General features: G+C 43.3%; 1 protein-coding gene across 5 annotated transcripts in view; it reads left to right on the forward strand.

Annotated features, from left to right (window-relative positions):
- Positions 1-26,036, forward strand: part of EDA (ectodysplasin A) — a 416,255-nt gene extending 390,219 nt beyond the window's left edge. Inside the window, exons 3-9 of one of the 5 annotated variants that reach the window (XR_006213420.1) lie at positions 4,998-5,021; positions 14,891-15,070; positions 16,461-16,495; positions 17,430-17,481; positions 20,093-20,223; positions 22,033-24,625; positions 24,725-26,036. Coding sequence is in view for 4 of the 5 variants with exons in the window: in XM_042974367.1 (XP_042830301.1) it covers positions 4,998-5,021; positions 14,891-15,070; positions 16,461-16,495; positions 17,430-17,481; positions 20,093-20,223; positions 22,033-22,284 (674 nt within the window). In the remaining variant the exon portion in view is untranslated. Of the gene's footprint in view, positions 1-4,997; positions 5,022-14,890; positions 15,071-16,460; positions 16,496-17,429; positions 17,482-20,092; positions 20,224-22,032 lie in introns of all 5 variants that reach the window. The other 4 variants (XM_042974367.1, XM_042974368.1, XM_042974369.1 and 1 more) reach the window with 4 other exon arrangements.
- The last annotated feature ends 98 nt before the right edge of the window (positions 26,037-26,134 follow it).

Raw genomic sequence — 26,134 nt, forward strand, 5'->3', positions numbered from 1 at the left:
ACAATTAGGACTTCAAGTTATATCACAAATCTATAATAATCAAAACAGTATGGTATTGGCACAAAAATAGACACAAAAATCAACAGAACAGAATAGACAACCCAGAAATGGACCCACAACTGTATGGTCAACTAATCTTCGCCAAAGCAGGAAAGAATATCCAATGGAAAAAAGTTGCTTTAACAAATGGTGTTGGGAAAACTGGACAACAACATGCAAAAGAATGAAACTGGACCACTTTCTTACACCATACACAAAAATAAATTCAAAATAGCTTAAAGACCTACATGTGAGACAGGAAACCATCAAAATCTTAAAGGAGAACATAGGCAGCAATCTCTTTTACCTCAGCCATAGTAACTTCTTACTAGACATGTTGCCAGAGGCAGGAGAAACAAAAGCAAAAATTAAGTACTGGGACTTCATCAAGATAAAAAGCTGCACAGCAAAGGAAAGAACTAACAAAACTAAAAGGCAGTCTACAGACTGGGATGAAGATATGGGAGAAGATATGTACAAATGATATACCTAATAAAGGGTTAGTATCCAAAATATATAAAGAACTTATCTAATAAAGGGTTAGTATCCAAAATATATAAAGAACTTATCAAACTCCCCACCCAAAAAACAAATAATACAGTTAAGAAATGGGCAGAAAATATGAATAGACATTTTTCCAAAGAAGACATCCAGATGGCTAACAGACACATGAAAAGATGCTCAACATCGCTCATCATCAGAGAAATGCAAATCAAAACCATGATGAGATACAAAACAAAACAAATGAGCAAAGGGGTAAAAGAAAGAAAGACAAACTAAGAAATAAACTTTTTTTTTTCTTTTTAGCTTTGTATTTAAATTCTAGTTAACATACAGTGGTTTTGGGAGTAGAATTCAGTGACTCATCACTTGCATACAGCACCCAGTGCTCATCCCAGCAATTGTCGTCCTTAATGCCCATCACCCATTTAGCCCATCCTCTACCCACCTCCCTCCGTCAACCCTCAGTTTGTTCTCTATCTTTAAGAATCTCTTCTTGTTTGTTTCCCTCTCTCATTTTTCTTTTTTGTTTCCCTCTCCCCTATGTTCATCTATTTGCTTCTTAAATTCCACATATGAGTGAAATCATATGGTATTTTTCTTTCTCTGCCTGACTTACTTTGCTTAGCATTGTCTAGGTCCATCCATGTCATTGCCAATGTCAAGGTTTCATTCTTTTTGATGGCTGAGTAATATTCCATCATATATATATATATTCCATCATATATATATATATTCCATCATATATATATATATTCCATCATATATATATATATTCCATCATATATATATATATTCCATCATATATATATATTCCATCATATATATATATATTCCATCATATATATATATTCCATCATATATATATATATATTCCATCATATATATATATATTCCATCATATATATATATATATTCTATCATATATATATATATTCCATCATATATATATATATATTCCATCATATATATATATATATATATATATATATATATATATATATTCCATCATATATATACACACACACACACACACATAGAATGGCAAGGTTTCATTCTTTTTGATGGCTGAGTAATATTCCATCATATATATATATATATATATATATATATTCCATCATACACACACACACACACACACACACACACACACACACACACCATCTTCTTTAGCCATTTATCACTTGATGGATAGTCGAGCTCTTTCCATAGTTTGGCTATTGTTGATAATGCTGCTATAAACCTCAGAGTGTGTATATCTCTTCAAATATATAGTTGTGTATCCTTTGGGTAAATACCTAGTAGTGCAATATCTGGATCATAGGGTAGTTCTATTTTTAACTTTGAGGAGCCTCCATACTCTTTTCCAGAGTAGCTGCACCAGTTTACATTCCCACCAACAGTGCAAGAGGGTTTCCCTTTCTACACATCCTGGCCAAAACCTGTTGTTTCCAAGAAACAAACTCTTAACTATAGTCAACAAACTGATGGTTACCCAAGGGTAGGGGGTGAGGGGATGGGTTAAATAAGTGATGGGGATTAGGGAGTGTAGTTGTCATGATGAGCTTCAGGTGATGTATAGAATTATTGAATCACTATATTGTATACCTGAAACTAATATAACACTGTATTTTACTAACTGAAACTAAAATAAAAACTTAAAAAAAGAACTTTTACAATTCAACCCCCAAAAAATATAATTTAAAATGGGCAGGTGACCTGAATAGACATTTTTCCATAGAAGACATACAGATAGCCAAGAGACACATGAAAAGATGCTCAACATCACTAATCACTAAGGAAATATAAATCAAAAACACAAGAAGATACCACTTGTCAGAATCACTAGAATCAAAACAATAAGAAATAATATTACTCAGCCACAGAAGAGTGTGATCCTGCAAATTGTGACATTGATGGTCCTAGAAGGTATAATGATGCTAAGTGAAATAAGTCGGACAAGGAAAGATAAATACCATAGATTTCACTTACATGTGGAATCTAAAAGTAAAACTAATTAATAAATAAACAAAGAGCAGAATCAGAGCTATAAATACAGAAAACAAGGTGAGAGTTGCCAGAGGCAAGAGAGGTAGGGCGATGGGCAATGGTTGAAGGGGAGTGGAAGATACAGGCTTCCAGTTATGGAATGAATAAGTCACAGGGGTAAAAGATACAGCATAGGGAATCAGGCCCTGTGCTGAAGGCTCGGAGCCTGGAGCCTGCTTCGGATTCTGTGTCTCCCTCTCTCTTGGACCCTCCCCTGTCGCACTCTCTTTCTCTCTCTCTCAAAAATAAACATTAAAAATTTAAAAAATAAAAAGATACAGCATAGGGAGTATAGTCAATAATATCTTAATAGAGATGTATGGTGACAGATGGTAGCTACACTTGTGGTGAACATAACTTATAGAGTTGTCCAATCACTGTCATACACCTGAAACTAATGTAACATTGTGTCAACTATACTTCAGTTAAAAATAAGAATCACTGAAAAAAAGAAGAAAAGAATGGAATAAAAATAGTTGTGTTTAAAAAATATTTTTTTCTTTTTTCTCTTCCTTTTTATGTACATATGTATGCATTTATATATGTACAATATAAACACAATAGAAGTTAGAACATTTTTTTAAACTTCCCTTTCCCTCTTCTCTGTTGTTGATTTAGTTCAGACTTTCTCCAGGAAGCTTTTTTTTTCAACTGGCCAGTATATTCCCTTAGGTCTCCCCCTTTAGTATTTTCGTATCCAATTGTAAGTTCTTTCAGGATAGAGTTGTGTTTCATTATTTACTGTGCTGCCTTCCATAGTCATGCTTGGTGAGGGCTGGTTGCTTGGTGATGGTCTGATTTCCTCAAAACCTGCTTTGAAGTATGATGTAACAATGCTACCTCTAGCCAGCTAAAATGGTCAGAAACTTGTCCAGGGCTAGCACAACTTGTCTATGAGTGCAGTGTTGCTGCAATGGCTACCATATCACCATTCTGCCAGGCTGAGGTAGCTGAGCAGCTGGCTGGTAGCTGGCTGATGGGACTGGGCTTTTCTGTGTAAAGTGTTCCTCAAATAGCTTTTTTGTTCAAGGACATGGCCCTTCTCATGTTGAGTGCTGCCTCTTAGTCGGCAGTATTTGTGTAGCCATACTTCCCTGCCAGAACCTCCCTGCACATTGTCAAGAGCTGTCAATGCCATTAGAAACATAAAGGATAAGCCCCAGAGAAAGAATACAAAGGACTGGGAGGAGGAAAAAGAATGGAGAATTATGACCTTAAGTGTGCAGGTTGCTAAACCCAACCTAAAACACCCCCTGCACATAATAATTCCTACTGTTACACATGAAATTTAGCAGGAAAATTATGAAAATAAAATTATTTTGCAAGGGGAGTCTACACAGACATTGGTTTCAAGGGACCTCTATAAGGTTTCATGGCCACACTGGTGGCCCTCCAGGTTGACTTCAGATTGAGCCTGCCTCTGTTAGAGCCTGCTCTTATAAAGATCATTCTAGGCTTGTTGCAAGGATAAAATGAGATGATACATGAAAATTGGTTTTATAGACTATAAAACAATATGCAAATGCTTGGTGTTCTTTTTGTAAGCTCCTGAAGGCACTGACAGTGGTTTAATATTGTCCAATAGTGTCTTCATGGGAGTTTGGAACAGATTTTAAACACCTGTATCTGAAGAAAATCAAATCCACCTACAGAATGAAGAGAATTGGGTCCCCAGGAGGGAAAAACATGTCTGGGAGATACCTAAATTGTGTCTGGGGAGTGGTCGTTACCTAACCATATAAGAAAAGCCTTGGGTTTCCTGAGTGTCCTCAATTGATGAGAATTGTTTTCTTTAGAAGTAATTTCCAAGAAAATGCCTGTGATCTCATTTTCAGTGAAACTGTTGACACTTCTTTAAAAGTGTCTGTTAACTTATAGTAAATTACAGTGGGAGTGCATGTGGTCCCCACATGAATGTATTATGGTCACACTGTTTTAATAACTAACAATTTAAATCACAGTAAGTGACTAAAAAGTAAACTGCTGCTGCTTCTGCTCCTTCCATGAAAATGACCCTTTTTTCCATTTAGCTTCAATGCATGAGATTTCATATCAGTTCTTCATCTGAATGCACGAGTCTTCAATCTCAGGAATGGTTGTTGAGTTCTGTGTTTATGGGCATTTCATCCCCATGAAGAAGTACCCATTCCCTCGCTGCAAAGACTGAGCCTGAAAGATTTTTCTAAGGAAGAATCTTTCTTATAACTTTCTTGTTACAGTAGTCAAAAAACACAAACAAACTGGGGAGGTCTGATAGTTGGGAGATACCTTGCCAATAACCTGACCCTTGGTGTGCAGCTCCCTCCAACTCTACAATGTCATGGGAGTTTCTCCTGTGACTGTCTTGGAGAATAAACACTCTCTGTTAATGTCCAGTGACTTAATTTTCCATTTTCTTTTTTTAACAGGTCCAGTTAAAAACAAGAAAAAGGGTAAGTTAAGCTCCTGATTTTATGAAATTGCTCTCATGTCTTTTCTAAAATTAGAAGAAAAGGGGCACCAGGGTGGCTCAGTCAGTTAAGCATCTGACTTCAGCTCAGGTCATGATCTCACAGTTCGTGAGTTCAAGCCTCACATCAGGCTGTCTGCTCTCAGTACAGAGCACACTTGGGATCCTCTGTCCCTTCTCTCTCTGCTCCTCCCCCTCCCTCCCTCTCTCTCTCTCCCTCTCTCAAGTAAATAAACATTTAATTTAAAAATTAAATAAATAAGTAAATAAATAAATTTAGAAGAAAAAAAGGGAGTAGGATTTTTATATGTTCTTTCAATGCTGTTTGTTCATTGATTTATTCAATCACCTGTGATCTTCTCGAGTATTGTAGCTTCTGTGGAACAAGAAATAGAGATTGTGTTTTGGTGATGATCCATGAAATTGCTTCTCTAGCAGCGTATGAAAGTTGTTTTTATTTTTCTTTCTTGCTCCCTCTTTCATACAATTAAATTTACATCTCTTTTCTTCATTCTTCCTTACTCTTTTCCCTGTCCTCCTTTGTCCTTTTTTTGCTCTCCTTTATCAAATCACTGATCATCTGTAAATTAAGTCCTGATGAATTAAGTCCTGAGACAGCTTGTGGGGACTAGGTACACTACCTTCTGAAAGATGTCAGTACCCTATTCTTGGCCTAAAAGCTATCCCCATCCTATGTCTCAGTCAGGGAAGATGTTTCTTGCTTTGGAGTTTCAATATCATTTTCTCTGTGATGGAAAAACTAGGCTGAAGTATTACCCTGATCTTTTAGTCTTTTCAAAGAAGCTTCTCATTGAGCAGATCCATTTTGCCATTGTTGGGTCAGTAAGTTTCTGATATACCTCCAACAGGACTGGTCCAAGAGCTTGTATAAGCACTTGCATACTTGAAGAGTATACAAACATACATACAAAGAGTACCCAAAGACAGAACAAGTTCCAAAACACAAAAGTAGGCAACATGGCAATATGGTCCACTCCTTAGGACTAAAAAAAAAGAAAGAAAAAGAAACTACAAAACCAGTTTTAAATACCTATTTGTTTCTGTTTTCCTACATAGAAAGAAAAAAGAGTGAAATTAATGATTTTTCATTAAAACGCTTTAACCAAAATGGTTCGGTTAAGATTTCTGGAGCTTCATAGTACGCCAATCCCAGAGTAGGCCAAAAAGACTGGTTTCAGCCACCGCCTGCCACTTCTCTGAGCACTAGGGTACTCTGGTGGCTTGAAGTACCATGGCCCACATGGAAAACCTATGTTGCTACTGTAAAGAAACTGAGGAATAGTCTGGCCTCCTGAGGACCTGATCTGAGCAAAGGTGGAAAAGAAGCCAAGAGCTGGGATCAGTGAGGAAATCTTTCTCCATTGGGCCTGGGCACTCACCAAGATATTATGTATTTAAGAAAGTAAATTTGACTTTTAAGCATGTATGTTTTTTTCTAATAGTTTTTTTTTTTTAAAGAGCAGGTTTAGGTTCACAACAAAATTGAGGGGAAAGTACAGAGTGTTCCCATATATTCCCTGCCCCCACATGTGGACAACCTCCCCCACTGTCAAGTTTTTTCTTGGACCAGAGTAGTACATTTGCTGTAATTGATGAACCTCCATTGACATATACCATTATCACTCAAAGTCCATAGTTTACGTTAGACTTCATCTTGGTGCTGTACATTCTATGGGTTTTGACAAATGTATAATGACATAGATCCCCATAGATTACAGTATTATACAGAATAGTTTAACTGCTCTAAAAATCCTCTGTTCTTTGCCTCTTCATCATTGCCTCTGCCCTAAGCACTGGCAACCACTAATATTTCTATTGTCTTTTTAGTTTTGCCTTTTCCAAAATGTCAGTAATCCCCAGCCTCTATTTCACCTATACCCCCTCCCCTCTGGTACCATCAGTTTGTTGTCTATAGATAAGAATCTGTTTCTTGGTTTGTCTTTCTCTCTCTCTTTCTCTTTCCTTTTGCTTGTTTGCTTTGTTTCTTAAATTCCACATGTGAGTGAAATCATATGGTATTTGTCTTTCTCTGACTGACTTATTTTGCTTAGTCTAGTACTCTCTAGCTCCATCCATATCACATCTTCTTTCTCAATTCATCAGTCAGTGGACACTTGTGCTATTTCCATAATTTGGCTACTGTAGATAATACTGCTATAAACATCGGGGTGCATGTATTCATTTGAATTAGCATTTTTGTATTCTTTGGGTAAATACCTAGTAGCACAATTGCTGGACTTTAGGGCAGTTTTATTTGTAACCTTTTCAGGAACCTCCATACTGTTTTCCAGAGTGGATGTACCAGTTTGCATTCCCACCAACAAGGCCAGAGGGTTCCCCTTTCTCCACATCCTCACCAACACCTGTTGTTTCCTGTGTCATTAATTTTAGCCATTCTGACAGGTGTGAGGTGATACCTCATTGTAGTTTTGACTTGCATTTCCCTGATGATGAGTGATGTTGACCATCTTTTCATGTGTCTGTTGTCCATCAGTATGTCTTCTTTGGGAAAATGTCTCTTCATGTCTTCCACTCATTTTTTAATCAGATTATTTGCTTTTATGTGTTAAGTTTTATAAGTTCTTTACATATTTTGGATACTAACCCTTTATCAGATATGTCATTTGCAATTATCTTCTCCTATTCTGTAGGTTGCCTTTTAGTTGTGTTCATTGTTTCCTTTGCTGTGAAGAAGATTTTTATTTTGATGTAGTCCCAATAGTTTATTTTTTATTTTGTTTCCCTTGCCTCACGAGACATACCTAGAGAGAAGTTGCTATGGCCAATGTCAGAGAAGTTACTGCCTGTGTTCTCTTCTAGGATTTTTATGGTTTTAGGTCTCACATTTAAGTCTTTAATCCATTTTTAATTTATTTTTGTGTATGGTGTAAGAAAGTGGTCCAATTTCATTCTTATGCATGTTGCTGTCCAGTTTTCCAACCCCATTTGTTAAAGAGGCATTCTTTTTCCTACTGGTTATTCTTTCTTGCTTTGTCAAAGATTAATTGACCATATAATTGTGGGTTCATTTCTGGGTTTCCTATTCTGTTCTATTAATCTATGTGTCTATTACAGTACCATACTGCTTTGATTACTACATCAAGCAGGTAGTTTTTAACTTTTGTCATATCTCCTTTAAAATAGAAATTATATACTAGCCAACTGGATCAAACAATACATTTAAAAAATTATTCACCACGACCAAATAGGATTTATACCTGGGATGCAGGGCTGGTTCAATATCCGCAAAACAGTTACCATGATTCATCACATCAATAAAAAAAAAGGCAAGAACCATATCATCCTCTCAATAGATGCAGAAAAGCATTTGAAAAAATACAGCATCCTTTCTTGATAAAAACCCTCAAGAAAGTAGGGATAGAAGGATCATACCTGCAGATCATAAAAGCCATATATGAAAGACCCACTGCTAATATCATCCTCAATGGGGAAAAGCTGAGAGCTTTCCCCCTAAGGTCAGGAACACGACAGGGATGTCCACTCTCACCGCTGTTATTCAACATAGTATTGAAAGTCTTAGCCTCAGCAATCAGACAACAGAAAGGAATAAAAGGCATCTAAATCAGCCAGGAGGAGGTCAAACTTTCACTCTTCACAGATGACATGATACTCTATATGGAAAACCCAAAATATTCCACCAAAAAACTGCTAAAACCAATCCATGAATTCAGCAAAGTTACAGGATATAAAATCAATGCACAGAAATCGGTTGCATTCCTATACACCAATAATGAAGCAACAGAAAGAGAAATCAAGAAATCAATCACATTTACAATTGCACCAAAAACTATAAAATGCCTAGGAACAAATCTAACCAAAGAAATGAAAAAATCTATACACACCAGAAACTATAGAAAGCTTATGAAAGAAATTGAAGAAGACACAAAAAAATGGAAATATATTCCATGCTCCTCAATAGGAAAAACAAATATTGTTAAAATGTCAGTACTATCCAAAGCAATCTACATATTCAGTGCAATTCCTATCAAAATAACACCAGAACTCTTCACGGAGCTAGAACAAACAATCTTAAAATTTGTGTGGAACCAGAAAAGACCCCAAATAGCCAAAGCAATCTTGAAAAAGAAAACCAAAGCTGAAGGCATCATAATCCCAGACTTCAAGATGTATTACAAAGCTGTAATCATCAAGACAGTATGGTACTGGCACAAAAACAGACACTCAGATCAATGGAACAGAATAGAGAACCCAGAAATGGACCCACAAACGTATGGCCAACTAATCTTTCACAAAGCAGGAAATAATACCCAATGGAATAAAGACAGTCTCTTCAGCAAATGGTGCTGGGAAAACCAGACAGTGACATGCAGAAAAATGAACTTGGACCACTTTCTTACACCATACACAAAAATAAACTCAAAATGAATGAAAGACCTAAACATAAGACAGGAAGCCATCAGAATCCTAGAGGAGAAAGCAAGCTAAAACCTTTTTGACCTTGGCCACAGCAACTTCTTACTCAACACATCCCTGGAGGCAAGGGAAACAAAAGCAAAAATGAATTATCAGGACCTCATCAAAATAAAAAGCTTTTGCACAGTGAAGGGGACAATCAGCAAAACTAAAAGGCAACTGACATAACGGGAGAAGGTATTTGCAAATGACAGATCAGATGAAGGGTTAGTACCCAAAATCTATAAAGAACTTATCAAACTCAACACCCAAGAAATGAATAATCCAGTGAAGAAATGGGCAAAAGACATGAATAGACACTTCTCCAAAAAAGACATCCAGATGGCCAACCGACACACGAAAGAAATGCTCAACATCAGTCATCATCAGAGAAATAGAAATCAAAACCACAATGAGATACCACCTCGCACCTGTCAGAATGGCTAACATTAACAACTCAGCCAACAAAAGATGTTGGCAAGGATGCAGAGAAAGAGGATCTCTTTTGCACTGCTGGTGGGAATGCAAACTGGTGCAGCCACTCTGGAAAGCAGTATGGAGGTTCCTCAAAAAATTAAAACTAGAACTACCCTACAACCCAGCAATTGCACTACTAGGTATTTATCCAAGGAATACAGGTGTGCTGTTTCAAAGGGGCACATGCACCCCCAATGTTTATAGCAGTGCTATCAACAATAGCCAAAGTATGGAAAGAGCCCAAATGTCCATTGATGGATGAATGGATAAAGAAGACGTGGTGTGTGTGTGTGTGTGTGTGTGTGTGTGTGTGTGTGTGTGTGTGTATCTATATACACACAATGGAGTGTTTCTCGGCAATCAAAAAGAATGAAATCTTGCCATTTGCAACTACGTGGATGGAACTAAAGGGTATTATGTTAAGTAAAATTAAAGACAAATATCATATGACTTCACTCATAAGGAATTTAAGATGCAAAACAGATGAACATAAGGGAAGGAAAGCAAAAATAATATAAAAAGAGGGAGGGGGGACAAAACATAAGAGACTCAAATATGGAGAACAAACAGTTGCTAGAGGGGTTGTGGGGGGGGGGATGGGCTAAATGGGTAAGGGGCACTAAGGGAATCTACTCCTGAAATCATTGTTGCACTATATGCTAACTAACTTGGATGTAAATTAAAAAATAAATTAATTTTTAAAAATGGAAATTATAATAAATGTAGAAAGCTCACCTGGCTTTAACAAGGATACTCTCTGCTCCTAACACAAGTCCAGGGATGACTTTCTTTCTTAATAGGTAGACTTGGGAACACTTTCTAATTACAGCTACTAGTTTTGTTTTGGTTTTTTTTCACCCATTCACTAAATAATGAATAAGCATGTTATATTTATCAGGAATAGAGATACTGAGGTTAAAAAAAAAAAAGTGGGAAAAAAAAGAAAGAAAAAAGAAAAGTGGTGCCTGCCCTCTATCTTGAATAGTGGAAGTACACACAAATAATTACAGTATAAAAAATGCTATCATAGAAGCATGAACAGCGTGCTGTGGGAGCACAGAGAAAGAACATGTAGTTCTCCCTGGTGGAGTAAGGAACCACATCTAAGAAAAAAAAAAAAAAACAGGGCTGCCTGGGTGACTCAGTTGGTTAAGCATCTGTCCAACTCTTGATTTTGGCTCAGGTCAGGATCTCAGTTCATGAGTTCAAGCCCTGTGTCAGGCTCTGCACTGACAGTGCTGAGCCTGCTTGGGATCTTCTCTCTGCCCCTAGCCCCCCCTCAAAATAAATAAATAAATAAGCATTAAAAAAGAAAGAAAGAAAAGGGGTGCCTGAGTGGCTCAGTTGGATGTCTGACTTTGGCTCAGGTCATGATCTCAAGACTTGTCAGTTCGAGCCCCCGTGTCAGGCTCTGTGCTGACAGCTCAGAGCCTGGAGCCTGCTTCAAAATCTGTGTCTCCCTCTTTCTTTTCTCCTCCCCTGCTTGTGCTCTCTCTCTTCTTCAAGAACAAATAGGAAAGAAAAAAAGAAAGAAAGAAAGAAAGAAAGAAAGAAAGAAAGAAAGAAAGAAAGAAAGGGAAAAAGCAGTATTTAACCTGGACTTTGAAGGAGAGGGGAAGAAAGAAGGGGAAAAACATTCCAGTAAAGGGAACCGCATATTCAAATCCCCCAGAAGGATGAGAGAGCATGGCATGTTTGGTGGAACTGCAAGTAGGCTAGTGATATACTATAGGCCATGTGTGTGGTGGGGAGTGGCACCCAGTTGTAATGTTCTCCAGTGAGTGAGCACTGAGAGAACACACCTGCTAGTGACAATAGAAGGCAATTGTCCAGGCTAGAAGCCCTGTAATTACAATCCATAGAATGCAATGCCTCTGGCAGGGACTCGGATTGCTGCTTAGCACTGCTACCTTGTATGGGCCATTATTGGAAGGAGAATGCACATAGACCTTAAACATTTACTTTGACTGAAAGTGATTTAGAAGCCACAGATTTCCTTGGACACAGTGAATAGGCACATGCGTGAAGAGGTAAATTGAGTTGTTCATTTAATTTCCATCTCTAATAGAATTTTCCCCTTCTATAACTAACTCATTCACACTCATTCTCTGTCTCTCCCTCTCCCTCCCTCCCTGCCTCCATCTCTCTCATTCTCACTCACTTGCTTTGATTTGTTTTTTCAACAATTTGGTTTTCACTAAAAGGTTGGGGAAATGCCCCTTCTGTGAAGTTTAGCTTTGAAAAGAATGAGATTACTCTTCCATCTAAGACTGCACAGGATAATTTTCTAAGTACAGAAATCTCCGGGCTTTTGTGTCATGAAGCGTCCTGTTAAAGTAAGGAAACCTGGAGAAGGAATTCAACCTTCTAAATGCATCCTCTCGTCCAGAGGTCATTTTGCACATGCTTCTCTCTGGGCCAACTTTCTGGAAGTTACACAAGTGTGAGAAGCACACATGCCTAAACCTGGTTACAGAGGAGCAAAGAGAACCAGCTGCAGAACTGGATCCCAGCAGGAGCTTTTTTCCAAATGCTTTCCAACATTTTCATAAGTGAACATCCTCTGTTTATGCTGCAACCATTATTCTTTTTGACTAGAGGAGTTTCTGGCTGTAATTCTTCCAACATTACATTAGCAATCACAAGAGATTCACAGTCTTGACACTGAAGTTTGTACCCAAAGAATACCCTCTAGCTTGAAAATCAGCTAGGCCTGAAAATTCTGGGACTTAGAACAGTCTAATATGCACCTTCCTCTACATCTATGCCACCCAGAGAACAATATGGAGAAACAAACCTTACAACCAGGCTAGGGCAGTTTCCTGACTGCCAGGGTTAAGTCACTCTTCCTTATGGAACCTCAGTCTTAGGAGGAAACTGAGAGAAATCATCAAGGCCAAGCTCCTCGTTTCACCAATGGAGAAACTAAGGCTCAGGGAGAGGAAGGGATTTGCCCAAAGTGCGTCTGTGGCAGAGCTGGGGCTTACGGTCTTATCTTCTGACTACAGATTTTGTGTTCTTTCCACTGCACTAGCTGGAATTGAAACTTGGGCACTGAATAAGCCTGACTTGGAAGCCACCCAAATCTGAAGGGAGATGGCTTTCCTGTTCAGCATCTTGAAATTGGCTAATCTAGAAACTGGGCAGATCCAATCTTTTGCTGCTGCTACGTGCAGGGAAAACACTAAAGCTCCTTCCTGCCTCTAGGTCTTTAAGGCTCCAGGGACACTCCATGGGAGAGAAGCTCTTTGGACCTTCCTTTCCTCCCTGGGGAAGGAGCCCCACAGTGACCCCATTGTTTCATTCCAAATGCAGATGTAGTTAGACGTGGACAACTGGCCTCTTGAATGGCATTGCCATAGGGATTGAGTTTCTTGAACATGCAGCATTATTTTTAAAGGAGGGCCTGATAAACTAGGTTACGATTCTCCTGCCTAAGAGTCTGGGGAGTAAGGAGTCAGAGTTATTAAGGAGATGTTTAAGTGAGATTTAAGAAGGTTACATTTAAAACTAAGAGAGTACCACCGGTGGAGATACTGTCATGGAGTCTCTGATCAAAGCCCTGTATTCCTAGGATTTCTACAAAATTGTGAGAAAGTAGTGAAGGAAAGAAGACACCCCTTCTATGGCTACCTGCAGTGGGTAAATTGGGCTGCACAGAGCCAAGGAAGTAAACAGGACTTGCAGGTTTTGGTTCAAGACCACAGTTATGACTCAGTCAAATAGCTACATCCTGGTGGGAATGTTGGAAAGACTGGAATATAGAATAGAAGGGCTAGGATTTTTCTGAAAGGATAGTGAGGAGGAAAAGGGGAGGAGTTGGTGGGTTTGATTAATAACACATTCGAGAGAATAAGCCCTCTGAGGAGAGATGCTGGGAAGCTACATTATGCAGCCTATAAAAATGGAGGTTGATAGGTGATTTAATGTCTTTGAGCATATGAGGGTGATTATGTGTATGATGGTAACTATTCTTCCCTATCTACACAAAGAATAGAATAAGAGCTTCAATTGCCACAGGAGGAAATTTCAGTTAAATATATGGAAGAACTTCCTAACAGTGAGGGGGTGATAAACACTGGAACATGTTACCAAGGGAGTTTGCAGAAGTGCCTTTCCCAGAGATCTTTAAAAATAGGGTTTAGAGAGGTCAGCTGAAAAAGCAAAACCTGCCAACTGCCTCTTTAGCTTTTTCTACTCTCCACCTCCCCTTCTTTCCTTTAATCTCTCTTTCTCTCTCTCCCACTCTCCCTCCCTCCCTCCTTCTCTCCCCATTCCCCCCAACCTCTCATCTCCCAAACTCCTTCTCTTTTGCAGCTACAACCACCTCTATACCAAGCCCTAATTCCTATACATCCTGACTTCTCTAGGAAACCTTCCTGGAGTTGATATTATTCCCAAGGTCAGGCCATCCTCCTAGCTCCCTCTTGTCATCTGCATCAATTCCACCAAACTGAGCAGTAAATATGAAAGCCACACTCTTTAACTATAGCCTAATTCTCAATTCTAAAAAGTGACCCACAAGTCTGGCCACTTGGTAATTCTAATCTTTGGACTCAGCTGAAATGTAACCTGTTTTTTGAAGCCTTCTCTGACCTCTTAAAAATTTTGTCTACTAATTTTGCCACTAATATAGCACTTATACTATCCTGTGACTGTGTCTGTTTCCTAGTAGACTGAGCTCCTTAAGGGTCATTTATTTCTATATCTTCAAACCAGTTCTGTAAATAATTATTCATGAAAGAGGGTAGGGGTGTGTGTGTGTGTGTGTGTGTGTTGTATAGTGTAATAAAGGTGTTTACCTTTATTACAGCAGGAATTCCCAGAGGGCTGACCTTGTTTCCTTAGAAGTCTGTAGAATTCCTGACAGTATATTATCAGTCAATAACTACAAATTTAACACTAAATCTTGTCTTTTAGGAAAGAAGGCAGGACCTCCTGGGCCCAATGGCCCTCCAGGACCTCCAGGACCTCCAGGACCCCAAGGACCCCCAGGAATTCCTGGAATTCCTGGAATTCCAGGAACAACTGTTATGGGACCACCTGGCCCTCCAGGTCCTCCTGGTCCTCAAGGACCCCCTGGCCTCCAGGGACCTTCTGGTGAGTTCCTCTGTCTCTCCACCTGCCCCCAGGCTCTCTGCAAGTACCTTAAAAGAGCAGGTGTAGGTGATCCTGAGAGAAGTTTCAAATGGTGGTGATGGCTTTGGTGAGCAGTAAGAAAAGCAGGTCTCCCAGCTCCCAGCTCTGTGGAAAGCTGGGAATATAAGAAGGCAGGAGGGCCTGCCCTACTCTAACTTCCTGTGTATACCAACATGTCAAGGACAGGCCACCTGTTCTCAACCTTTTCATCGCAATCCCTCCCTGACTCTAGGCCTCCCTGTATTGAGCAAGTAAACTCGTATATATCAGAGTTCCAGTGGGGGGTGGATTTGGTCTGTTCTGATTTTCAGCATCTATCACCACATGGCCGGTGTCTGATTAGAAGCAGGCTATGGAGAGGAATGTTGGGGACTAGAAAAAGTGGCAAGCTTTATAATAGTCTCCTCCCATGAACTCTGACGTGCCTTTCCCATAGAGGTAGAAAAATAGTCACTGGTGGTCAAGCAGTTGGAAACTTACAAGTCCCTCAGACTGTGGAAGAAGCAAATGCAGTCACTGAGACTGAGGAACCAAGTGCCTCTTGCACTACATCATTACTGCACCACATTGCCCATTCACATAGCATCTAATCTCTTTGCATCTTTTCCCTTGGGCCCAGAAGGGCATCCAAAAGGTATAGATGCCAGTCCAAACCTGCCTAATTGGAATTGACAGGAGTCAGACTGCCAGGGCTTAGGTCAGTTGTTATTTCCTCCTCCTGCTCCCCTCTTGTATCTTGGGGCTTTAAAGAAATGGACTCTCTACAAAACTGATTTCTCTAGGCCCCAAAATTCTGGGTCTTTGACTCATAGTTCAAGTGGGGCTAATCAGCATTACTGTGACCACAAGAGAAGGAGATAGAGGGTTTTTTTTTTCTTTATCCAATCTTTCCACAGATACTGAGCATTTTCTACATACAAGAGATAGATTGATAAGTGGTCCCTGTTCCCATGGAGTTCATGTCCTAGAAGAGGAGAGACCTGATTAAAGAAGCAAGATGTTTACAAATGGCAAACTGTCTATGAAGAAAATTAAAGAAAGGGAACAAAAGACTAAGGAAGCAAGTAACATTGTCTCAGGGTCACACAGTGGCAGGACTGCTCTCTCATCTGTCTTTATGGGTGCACAGTGAGGCTTGCCTTGGGCCAGCATTAGCAAGAGGCCAGTTTCCCTGCTGGATGCTAGGCCCTCTGAAGAGACAGGTCAGGGACAAGTAACAGAAGGAAGTGGTATCCTCTCCCATCCCCAGGCCTGGCTGCCCAAAGCAAGTCTCACTGCCACTGGCTGCCTAGATGAGGGGAAAGGGAAGTAGAAGGAGCATGCCCTCTGATTGTCCTGTCCTATTTTGCAGGTGCTGCTGATAAAGCTGGACCTCGAGAAAACCAGGTTGGCTGGGAATTGCTTTCTTCCTGGGGAGGAGGGAAGGCCACAGGCTAGAACCACCTTAGAATTTGCTCCCTATTAAAATTGCTGAGGCTTTGTTTTGTAAGGATACCCTGGAGCTCCTGAGATGGTTCACTCACAGCCCCCTCTCATGTCTATGAGCAGAAAAGCTTTTCCCCAGGGCCTGCCATTAACTAAGGGAACTGAGTCTTGCCAAGGCCATCCCCCCCCCCACCCCTCACTGCACAGAAGACAGAGGGTCACCATATCCAAGCTCAGGAGTCAGCTGAAATGAGATGCCAGTCAGGCCTATCCACCTGAGCCTCCAACTTCCCAGCTACCCCAGACACCTTGTCGGCACTCAGGCACTCAGACCGCCTAGGATCAGGAGCTTGAAAATCAGCCAACCAGCTCCAAGCCAAACGCAGCCTGGGCTTCTGCCTTAAAGGCCCAAAGGGATCCTCCCTTGTCTTTAGAGCTTCCTAATCTTTGTCTATTGGCAAGTTCTGCTGCCTTGCCTCATCTCATCTCAGCCCTCCCTCACTACAGCTGTTTGGCCACAGTTATAAATGTACACAGCTGCACAGTGCTTGATGGCTTGCAGGGAATTTTATATCCATCACCTCATTTGATCTTCAGACATCCCTGTGAGAGAGGCCAGACAGAGATTCTTTAAAATCCCCATTTTACAGTTAGGGAAATGAGGCTCAGAGGCATTCCATTCTGCTGAGGTCACATAGCTAGGAAGTGGCACAGCTACAAATCATATTACTCACTAGCAGAGATGTGGTCACTGGCATCCCATGACAGGAGAAACGAATCAGAATTGGGATATGAAAGGAGAGTAGAAGTCAGAGGTGAAAATATGGCAACTGGTGGCTAAGCAAGAAGCCATTACTCCCAGTGACTACTCTTTCTGTCCTTCTCATCCTCCCAGCCAGCTGTGGTGCATCTACAGGGCCAAGGGTCAGCAATTCAAGTCAAGAATGGTAAGAGTCCAAATAGACTCTCTCTCTAAGAGGAGCTTCTTCTCTTCCTTACCCCTAGCCTTCAGGTAATCACCAGCCTAGCTCCTCCTGGGCTCCTAAGTACCCTTGGCAGTAGGGGGCCATTCTGCATGCCATTTGCCCTCTACTGGCCGTCCTGGGTAATTGCTTGCACTGAGACCCATCGCTACATACCAATTCCATTTACAATCACTGAGGAGGAAGCTAAAAGGAACTTGAGACATCATCGAACCTGGGAACTCCTGGGAGAAGCAGGTTGTATCAGAGTCACCATGGGGATATGTGTAGTTTGATCAACATTTTCCCAATACAAACTAGAGAAGGTAAAACTACAGAAAATTAAATTCTTGTCTGACGGGTCTCCACAGAAAATGGGTGGAGGGAGTTTTTCTCGGGGTGAGGTGGGAGCATATTAGACTCTCCACTCCTCTCGGGGTGAGGTGGGAGCATATTAAACCTCTCCACGGAAACAGGTTTAAGGAGGTTAAAAAACGGATTTAATGTAACCCCTACATTTAAAAGATGGGGAACCAGAGTCCCAGAGAGATTCAAAAATACCATAAGAAATCATACTGCCTTATATTTGTATGTACTTTAAAATTTTCAACATACTTTCTTTGTCTTTTATGTTATATGATCCTCACAACAACCCTATGATATAGGTATTAGCTCCTTTGTGCAGAGACAGAAACTGAAGCTCAGAGAGGCTAATTAGCTGGCCCAGGTTTTCAGCTAAGTGGAGGAGCCAAGATTCAAAATTATGTCCATCTGATTCTTTCCACTGCACTATGCTACTTCGGTGATGTATGTACACTCCCCTGAACGACTAGGTTCATCATTTCCCCCAAAGAGACATGAACATTCATTAACAAACAGCACTTTAAAATAATGTCCAGTCCCCAGGGTGCACAAAGCCTAAAATGCATGAACCCGCAGGAGCCTTGGGAAGCAGCAAGCCAGCCAAGATGCCAAATGCTTACAGAGCTTGGAGAGGAAGGGAGGGGCTCTGAGTGCAGAAACAGTAAATGAAGCTTAAGAAACCTGCTGCATGGCGACAGCTCCTGAGAGCCCAGTCAGTCCTGAATTGGCTGTGCTGAGCTTCCTTAATGATTGGGCTTAGCCACATCCTGGACTGCCACCTGGATGCCTGGAATTTAATAGCCTCACAAGTATAAGTAGGAACAGAATAGTAGCAAAACCCAAACAATCATGCTGGGACCAGGTGCCTTGGGTCCTGGGGTCTTGGATGGGCCATAATCACCATCTGTCCAGGGAGGAGTGAGACAGGCAGGAAATAGATTTGTCTGGGTGGACGGGTGGCCTCTGTGCTTATTCTATGCCGGAAGCTACAGATTTTGCTCCCACTACCACACAGCAAGACTGATTCCAGCCCCTCTGGGCCAATCCCTAATAGTAGTTTATGCTGATCTTCAGTTCTACCACAAGCAGAAGGGAGGGAGGCAGGGGAGGAAGGACATGATGCAGAGCAGTCATTTGAAGGGGTAGAGCCAGGGCTCGCTTCCTAACTCCTATCCCGCCCACTTTCACCTCGAGGGAAGATGAGGTCTTCCAGAAGGCCAGTTTCCTCACACCTCAGAGAACCAGGCCTCCTGAGACTAGCCTAACATGGACGTTCAAATCATAATTTCTTGGGTGAAGAACAGAAGGTTTTGATGGGTAAAGACCCCATGGGCTTGGACTCCCTCCTCTGGTGGTAGAAAGGAACATCCCTCTCTGTGCAGGATTGAAATAGAAGCTTGTCCTCTGCCCTCGCATCTCACTGTCCAGCAAAGGTGGTAGGATTCTCCCTCTGCCCCAAATGGGGTTGGGCTGACAGACAGATGCTTTACCAAGGGTGCCTCAGGTCCCAGATACCCTCAACATCCTTTTGGCTCATTCTAGTGCTGCTTGGTGGGCTATCCCTCACTCTCATAAAAGATCCCCCTCTCCTGTGGGGTTCTATTACCAGTGGTCACCCATCCCAGCTGCCATGAAATCTGACTCACTCCTGATCCCTAAGGTTCTTCAGGTGGACAATTCCTTGGGCTGAGTGGTTTCCTGGAGGGCCCAGGGAAGCCTTCCAAAAAGGAATGGGCATGAAAGAGCTATAAAAAGGAATCTTTTAAGGAAAAGGACAGACAACATCCACGAACCTGTAAGACAGGAGAGAGATTCAGGAGCTATGGCTGAAGAAGTAGAATGGAATAATAAGACCTAGCCTGCCACTCAGTGTCTGAATTTTGCCTGTGCAGTCCCCAGAACAACAAAGAAAATAGGGCAGCATGCCCACTCTCTTCTTACCCCTACTCCCAATTCCAGCCAGAAGGTGTTAGTTACAGACCCTTCCAGATGGAGGGGTCAGGAAAGGAGAGAGGGAGACAAACAAGTGGACCCCAGGGGCCTGAGGCAGGCCTGGCAGCTGCTTCACAAACTGAATGCTGTCTGCTTCCAAATGCTGTTCTTAAAGCTTGGCCCCCTGGGCTACCCAGGTTGCATTGGGATAGGGGTATGGGGTTGCTGCTTGATATTTCTTGTTTCTGTTGCCCAGATTATTCTGACATGTACTGAGTGACTGCCCTTCTCTCATACTGAGATCTTTCAGGTGGAGTGCTCAATGACTGGTCTCGCATCACTATGAACCCCAAGGTGTTTAAGCTACATCCCCGCAGCGGGGAGTTGGAGGTACTGGTGGACGGCACCTACTTCATCTATAGTCAGGTAGAAGTGAGTACGGTCTCAGGCCTAACTCTTCTTACATCCAGAATGCAGATCCGGTGCAGGCCACATAGGGGCACTGTGGAGCCAGCCAAGACCAGCTAACTTCCTGCTTTCTAGGGTGACTGGGGTGGGGGCCCTTCACTAGGAGAGAGTTGAAAGGAGGGGAGAGAAAAGGGACTGTTTTGGTTTGGATTTTTTGCCCCCTAGCGAGATATCCTTGAAAAACTGAAAAGAGGCCCTTCCCACACCCTGCCATCTGATTCCCTCCTGCGGGGCCACAGGGCCCTTGTTTCCCCACCGAGCTGTTTGGTTCTACTGCCAAACTTGATCTCTGTCTCCATGTATTCTTTGAAAGTCAGTTGCAGGGCTGCTGAGCACCCCTTCCCCCCGCCACACACACGGCCAGCTTTACAATAAATAGTGGTCCTGCAGACTTTCTCTCCACCTCGAAAACATTTTTGACAGTCTTTCCTTCCTCTCTCTCCCATTTGCTTGTCTACCTTTCTGTTTCTCTGTCATTCCCTCCTCCTTCCTGCCATCATTCTCCCAGCCCCTTTCACCCCCAGTTTCTGTCCTTGTCCTGCCCTGGGCCTATTCCCCACATCTGCCAATGCCCATCCACTTCCACGCCTGTTGTTTGCCTCCACTGTGGTGGCTCCTCCAAGCTAGAGGTAGATGAGCCCTGAGGTTGGGGCTTCTGTGGGGTGGGCAGCAAGCAGGCAGATGGACAGAAAGACTACAGAGCCAACAGAAGGGTCTCACTGGACAGTGGCCAGAGAAGGTGGGTTAACCAGCACTTGCTAAGCCCACCAAGCATTCTGGCACAGCCTGGGTCCTGACCCAAGAAATCATATGGCACCCAAATACATTACTCCTTCCTAAAGAGCCTATGGAGGGAGCAACCTTTCATAAAGTGATTTAGGATGACAGATGAGGGTTCCAGTGTCCAGGGGGCCCATAGGTATAATCCCAATGTCCTATAGGCCATTTCTTCTAAACTCCATTGGCAGGGGGAGAAGGGGACTCAAAGCTTGGGCTGGGGTGTTTTCTGGGCCTTGAATAGAACTGGGAGTGGTCTCAGGCCTTGAACACCTTGACAACTGGGAAAATTTCCCTTGACACCAGACCTTTGAACATAGGTTAGCACTTCCTCCGGGCCTGGGTTTTGTCCTTTATCTCATTCGTGGTGGATAGCACTCCAACTCTCTGGATGTTTCCTTAATCATCAGGGGGCCAAGAGGCAACTGTCAAAACCAGTGAGAAAAATCCAGTCACGGGGAGGGGGCGCCACAAGCTGAGTGAGTGGCCATCCTTAAAGAGCCTAAGGAATGGCAGGTTGTTACTCCACCCTGTCTGGGGAATCAGTGACTTCTAAGTTCAGCCACAAATAGCCCTTGGGGCTTGAATTTGGCAGTTAATTTGTATTCATTTGTCTGTAGCTCCAACTGAGCACCTACTGTGTGCAGAGCACTGTGCTTCATGCCAGAGCTGAGGAGGGCAGAGGGCAGGGGAGGGGTTAGGGGGAGGCAGAGGGGTGATAAGGGCATGGTTCCTGCCCTCACAGAGTTTACAGCCCGTGTGCTATTGAAAAAAGATTTGCTCAGCCACCGAAGCCCCATGGAGTGAGGGAAGCACCGTGTATAAGCCCATCATCTTGCCTTTCCTGTTGACCAACTAACATGCCCTCAGTGGCACTGCCCCCTTCATGAGGTGTGCTCGCAGCTCATCTGAGACAGTCCTGTCTGTTGTCGTAGGGAAGGGCCCCACCCTCTCTTTCCTCTCTCCCCCAATCCCTTCTCGTTGCCTCTCACCCAGGTATACTACATCAACTTCACTGACTTTGCCAGCTATGAGGTGGTGGTGGACGAGAAACCCTTCCTTCAGTGCACCCGCAGCATCGAGACAGGGAAGACCAACTACAACACTTGTTACACCGCCGGCGTCTGCCTCCTCAAAGCCCGGCAGAAGATTGCCGTGAAGATGGTGCATGCTGACATCTCTATCAATATGAGCAAGCACACCACCTTCTTTGGGGCCATCAGGCTGGGCGAGGCCCCTGCGTCCTAGATTTCCCCTGCCCTCTGTTTTGCCCCTGCTCTTGCCCCTGCCCCAGGTTTGGGAGCCAGGACTCCCAGAACCTCTACATGCTGCTGTGGAGTGAGGTATATGGGTGTTGCAGCCAGAGACAAATACCCCAGTGCTATTTATTCCCCAGTGACTCCAGGATGACAAGGCCTGCTTGACTTTCCAGAACGGCCTTGAGTTAACAGGACAGTTGATAGAGCCCCAGAGTTTGCATGAAGCAGGACCTTCTTCCTTGGCTTCATGTTCACTGGCTCCTGGCGTGACTCTTCAACCTCAAGGTCCCTATTGTCAAAGTTTTATTGTTTCTTGCACTAAAGTGGGGTTCCAGGGCAGCAGGCAAGAGAAAGCAAAGGTGTACGCCAGACTGCGGGGAGGGGGGGGCAAACCTCTGAGCCTAAGGGGCTGCTGTTCCTCTCTTGGGTAGGGCTAGGGGCAATTGTGGGATGAGAGCAGAGTGCTGAAGCCAGAGCACAGAGGAAGGGAGGGGAAAGGCATGTGCTTGAGGCAGAGACTGAAGGAGAAACCTGCCAAGCAGGGCATCCTCAACAGTGGAAGCATCCTTGCTGCTCTGCGCCACAGCCTGCCAGAGGGTCAGAGTGCTCTTCCCACTCAGGCTGAGAGCCACTTTGCGGCAACTCACTGGGCTTTGGGGACAGGAGGTTTGCTCTTGGAGCAGTTGCAGAAAATGGCCAGAAACCAGCCTGCCTAAGAACCTGAAGGCATACTGGGGGCCACACGTCTTTCACTTTGTTTACAGCCACACTCCACGCTCAGAAAAATCCCTGGCTCCCTTTCCAATTGTTCTCTTTCCCAGCCTGACCAGAACTCCTGTCTTCTTTCTCCACAGAGCCTACCTCTGTCTGAGACAGGTGCCTAACCTGGGACCTGTGCTTATTCAAGTCTGGGATACTCTTTAGATGACCTGGGCATAAAGAGACTTTCCCGTTTATTAAGCAACACAAATATTCATCTAGTCAAGTTGTGTCTGGGGGCAATGGGTTGGACTGGATGGCCTCCAGGAGTCCCTTCAAATTCTAATATTTAGCTTCCATGATAGTCTACAAAAACTCCCAAACCCTAGCCTGCCCCTGGGCATCAACAAGGCAGAACTTTTCTGCATGACCCCAAAAGGGCAAGAAAGAGGAGAGGACAGTGGAGTTTTTTCAAGTTAGCTGCAACCCAAGTGGTCATTAACCTAGGCCTTATCCAAAAGGGCAGCACCTGATGTCCTACTGACCCACCTTTCTTCACTCTGGCTTTAGAAAAGCCACAGCAGAGTCACCATGGATTCCAGTGCTGCTTCCCTGAATCCAAGCTCAAGAGAAGCCAGCATCTAGGCACTGGGCAAAGCTCTGCCCTGTACCCAGGTCCAAAGACCCTTCGCCCCCCCCCACCCCAAGTTTCCCACTGAATCATAGAGTGGGACCATTCAAAGGCCTTATTTCTAACTGCCTGGGACCAGTCTGGATTCCAGACTGGAATCCAGTTTCTGGATTCTGGGTCTAGTCCAAAGCTGGGGAGGGCCAATCTTGTATAGTCTGCTACCTCTGCTCCTGAAACAAGTTTCCCTTTGGAGAGATTGGGGATAAAGCCCTTCAGGCAATGGAAACCCCCCAAGAACAGGGACTCATTTCTCAGCTGTACCTTCCCTTTCCAAACAACTACAGTGCTTGGCCCTTCAAGGGTCAGGGTAAGAGGTGGTGGGCTATGACACCATCATCTGGTTGCTAATGAGAGCCTTACAACCCCAAGTAGGGCAAACTGTAGGCATGTGTCTGGCCCAGGCTCCTCTAAAGTGCCTTAGACAGTCCTCAGTTATAGCAAGAACTGAAGGGAACCTCTCCTTAAAGTTTGGAAAGTACTTTCTTATTATGTCCTTCGATGATACTATAACTCCCATCATTTAGACAAGGCTCAGAGAAGTTACGTGCTTTGACCAGGATCTCAGCCAGGTCAGACTCCAAAGCTATTCCATGGTGCTACACCATTGCGTTGTATTTGTGGTCTAGAAAGAACCAATAAAAATGGGAATGAGGACCCCAAATCCTTCAGCGTCCCTAAGAGAAACCCAGGAATGCTCATTCCCATTCCTTGATGGCAATTCCTTGATGTTCTTTTGGCTGCCAGGGGCTTCATGGAAAAAGAGTAGGCCATTTCCTTGGGAAATAGCCATCAGCCATAGAGCTCTTATGAGAGCTCAGAAGAATTGTCTTGGTACCATGTCTAAGCAGCAGGCCTCTAGTACCAACAGAACTGTACCCCTCATGTTTTTCCACTCACCTGGTAATCCAGCCACCCATCATGTATCCAGCCCCTGCTGCAGGTGAGGTCTTCCATTGGTTATCCTATAGACAGTTTATAGGAGCTGGTCCACTTCCCACAGCTACTAAATGATTCCTTATGTCTTTCTACCATACCACAGAGAGCTCTGTCTACCAGGATCTGTCCTAATGGAGGAAAGACCCGAGAGGATGTGTGTGAGGAGAGAGAAGGAGAAGGCTTCCTAATTGTACCCCTAAAGGACATTGTGAAACCCATTCTATTCTCCAGACATAGAGGGGATTATAGGGGGAAGAGGATTTGCACAGGACGCTTTATTCATTGTGAAGCCCCAAAAGGAACCCTAGAGGGAGGGAGGTGATGAAGGAAGCAACAGATAGCTGGGGAGCCCAGTTGCAGCAGTCATTGGCAAAGTGGTGAAGCAATTTACTAGTAAGAGGATGTGGAAATAGATTTATAGTCTGGAATTCTGCTGATGTGAGTTCACCAGAGGGCCAAGGCTAGCGTGGATGATGGGACGAGGACATTTGTGAGTGAGCAGATGGCAGAGGTTTGAAAGAGAATTGCATGGCAGGGGCCTTTGCCAGCTACTTGGGGTTCAACAGCCAAAGCTGGCATAAAAGATAGCTTTGGGGGGCTGTTCAGCTACTGGCTCCTTGGGAAATGTAGTCTTGGCCTTAGGTCCCCCTTCATCCATCCTGAGCCAAATCTCTTTTCCTGAGTAGGAAATGGTTAAGAACCCTGGAGGTGAACAAAGACTTCAATCCATGTGCAAGTACATGTGTTTCCTATAACTTCCGGTGGGTGCAAATAGATTCAGAGAAATTTAGAGCTAGAAACAGAGGCCCAGAGGTGGAAGGTGACCTACCCAAGGTGAAGGAGCCCTGACCTGCTGACACAAAAGAGCAAGGGGGTGGAGCAGTCCCTGTCCCACACGGAACCCCTTCTTTCTTCTACCCACAGACTTCAGACTAGAAGTACTTGGCCCCCTTCAGGATCCTGGCCAGGCAGGGAAAAGAGTAGATGTAGCCTTTGTCAGAACTCTTCCCCCAAGGCATTCATTTTCCCTGCTCCGGCCTCTGGACTGAAAGGCTCTCCACTGGCCTAATACCAGGATGTCCTGAGGCTGCCCTGGAACTGCCTCATCCCCCACCTCCCAGCCTAGAGGCTCCCCTAGGCCATGTAAGCACAAAGAAGGAACCAGACTCTTTCTTTTAATTCATGTCAGGGCTCCCTCTAAGAGGACTTGGGGTGTGTCATTTCTTTATTCAAAAAACTTCCACTAGGGGTGGAGGGTGGGCTTCATGGGGAGATTGGCCTGGAGCAGGCCCAGTGCTGCTTTGGGGGGTCACCATCCAGTGTGAGATACTATGTACATAAACTATATATAATGTATATAAACTGGGATGTAAGTTTGTGTAAATTAATGGTTCATTCTTTGCAAATAAAGCTTTTTCCCCATTCTTGAAATAGACTTAAGCACTACCTATATGCTAGGTGCTTCTTTGCAAGCGTTGCCACACATGAGCTAGGGGAAGGACCAAGGCACTCA

Source organism: Panthera tigris, chromosome X (genome assembly GCF_018350195.1).
Source record: "Panthera tigris isolate Pti1 chromosome X, P.tigris_Pti1_mat1.1, whole genome shotgun sequence".
Lineage (NCBI taxonomy): Eukaryota > Metazoa > Chordata > Mammalia > Carnivora > Felidae > Panthera > Panthera tigris.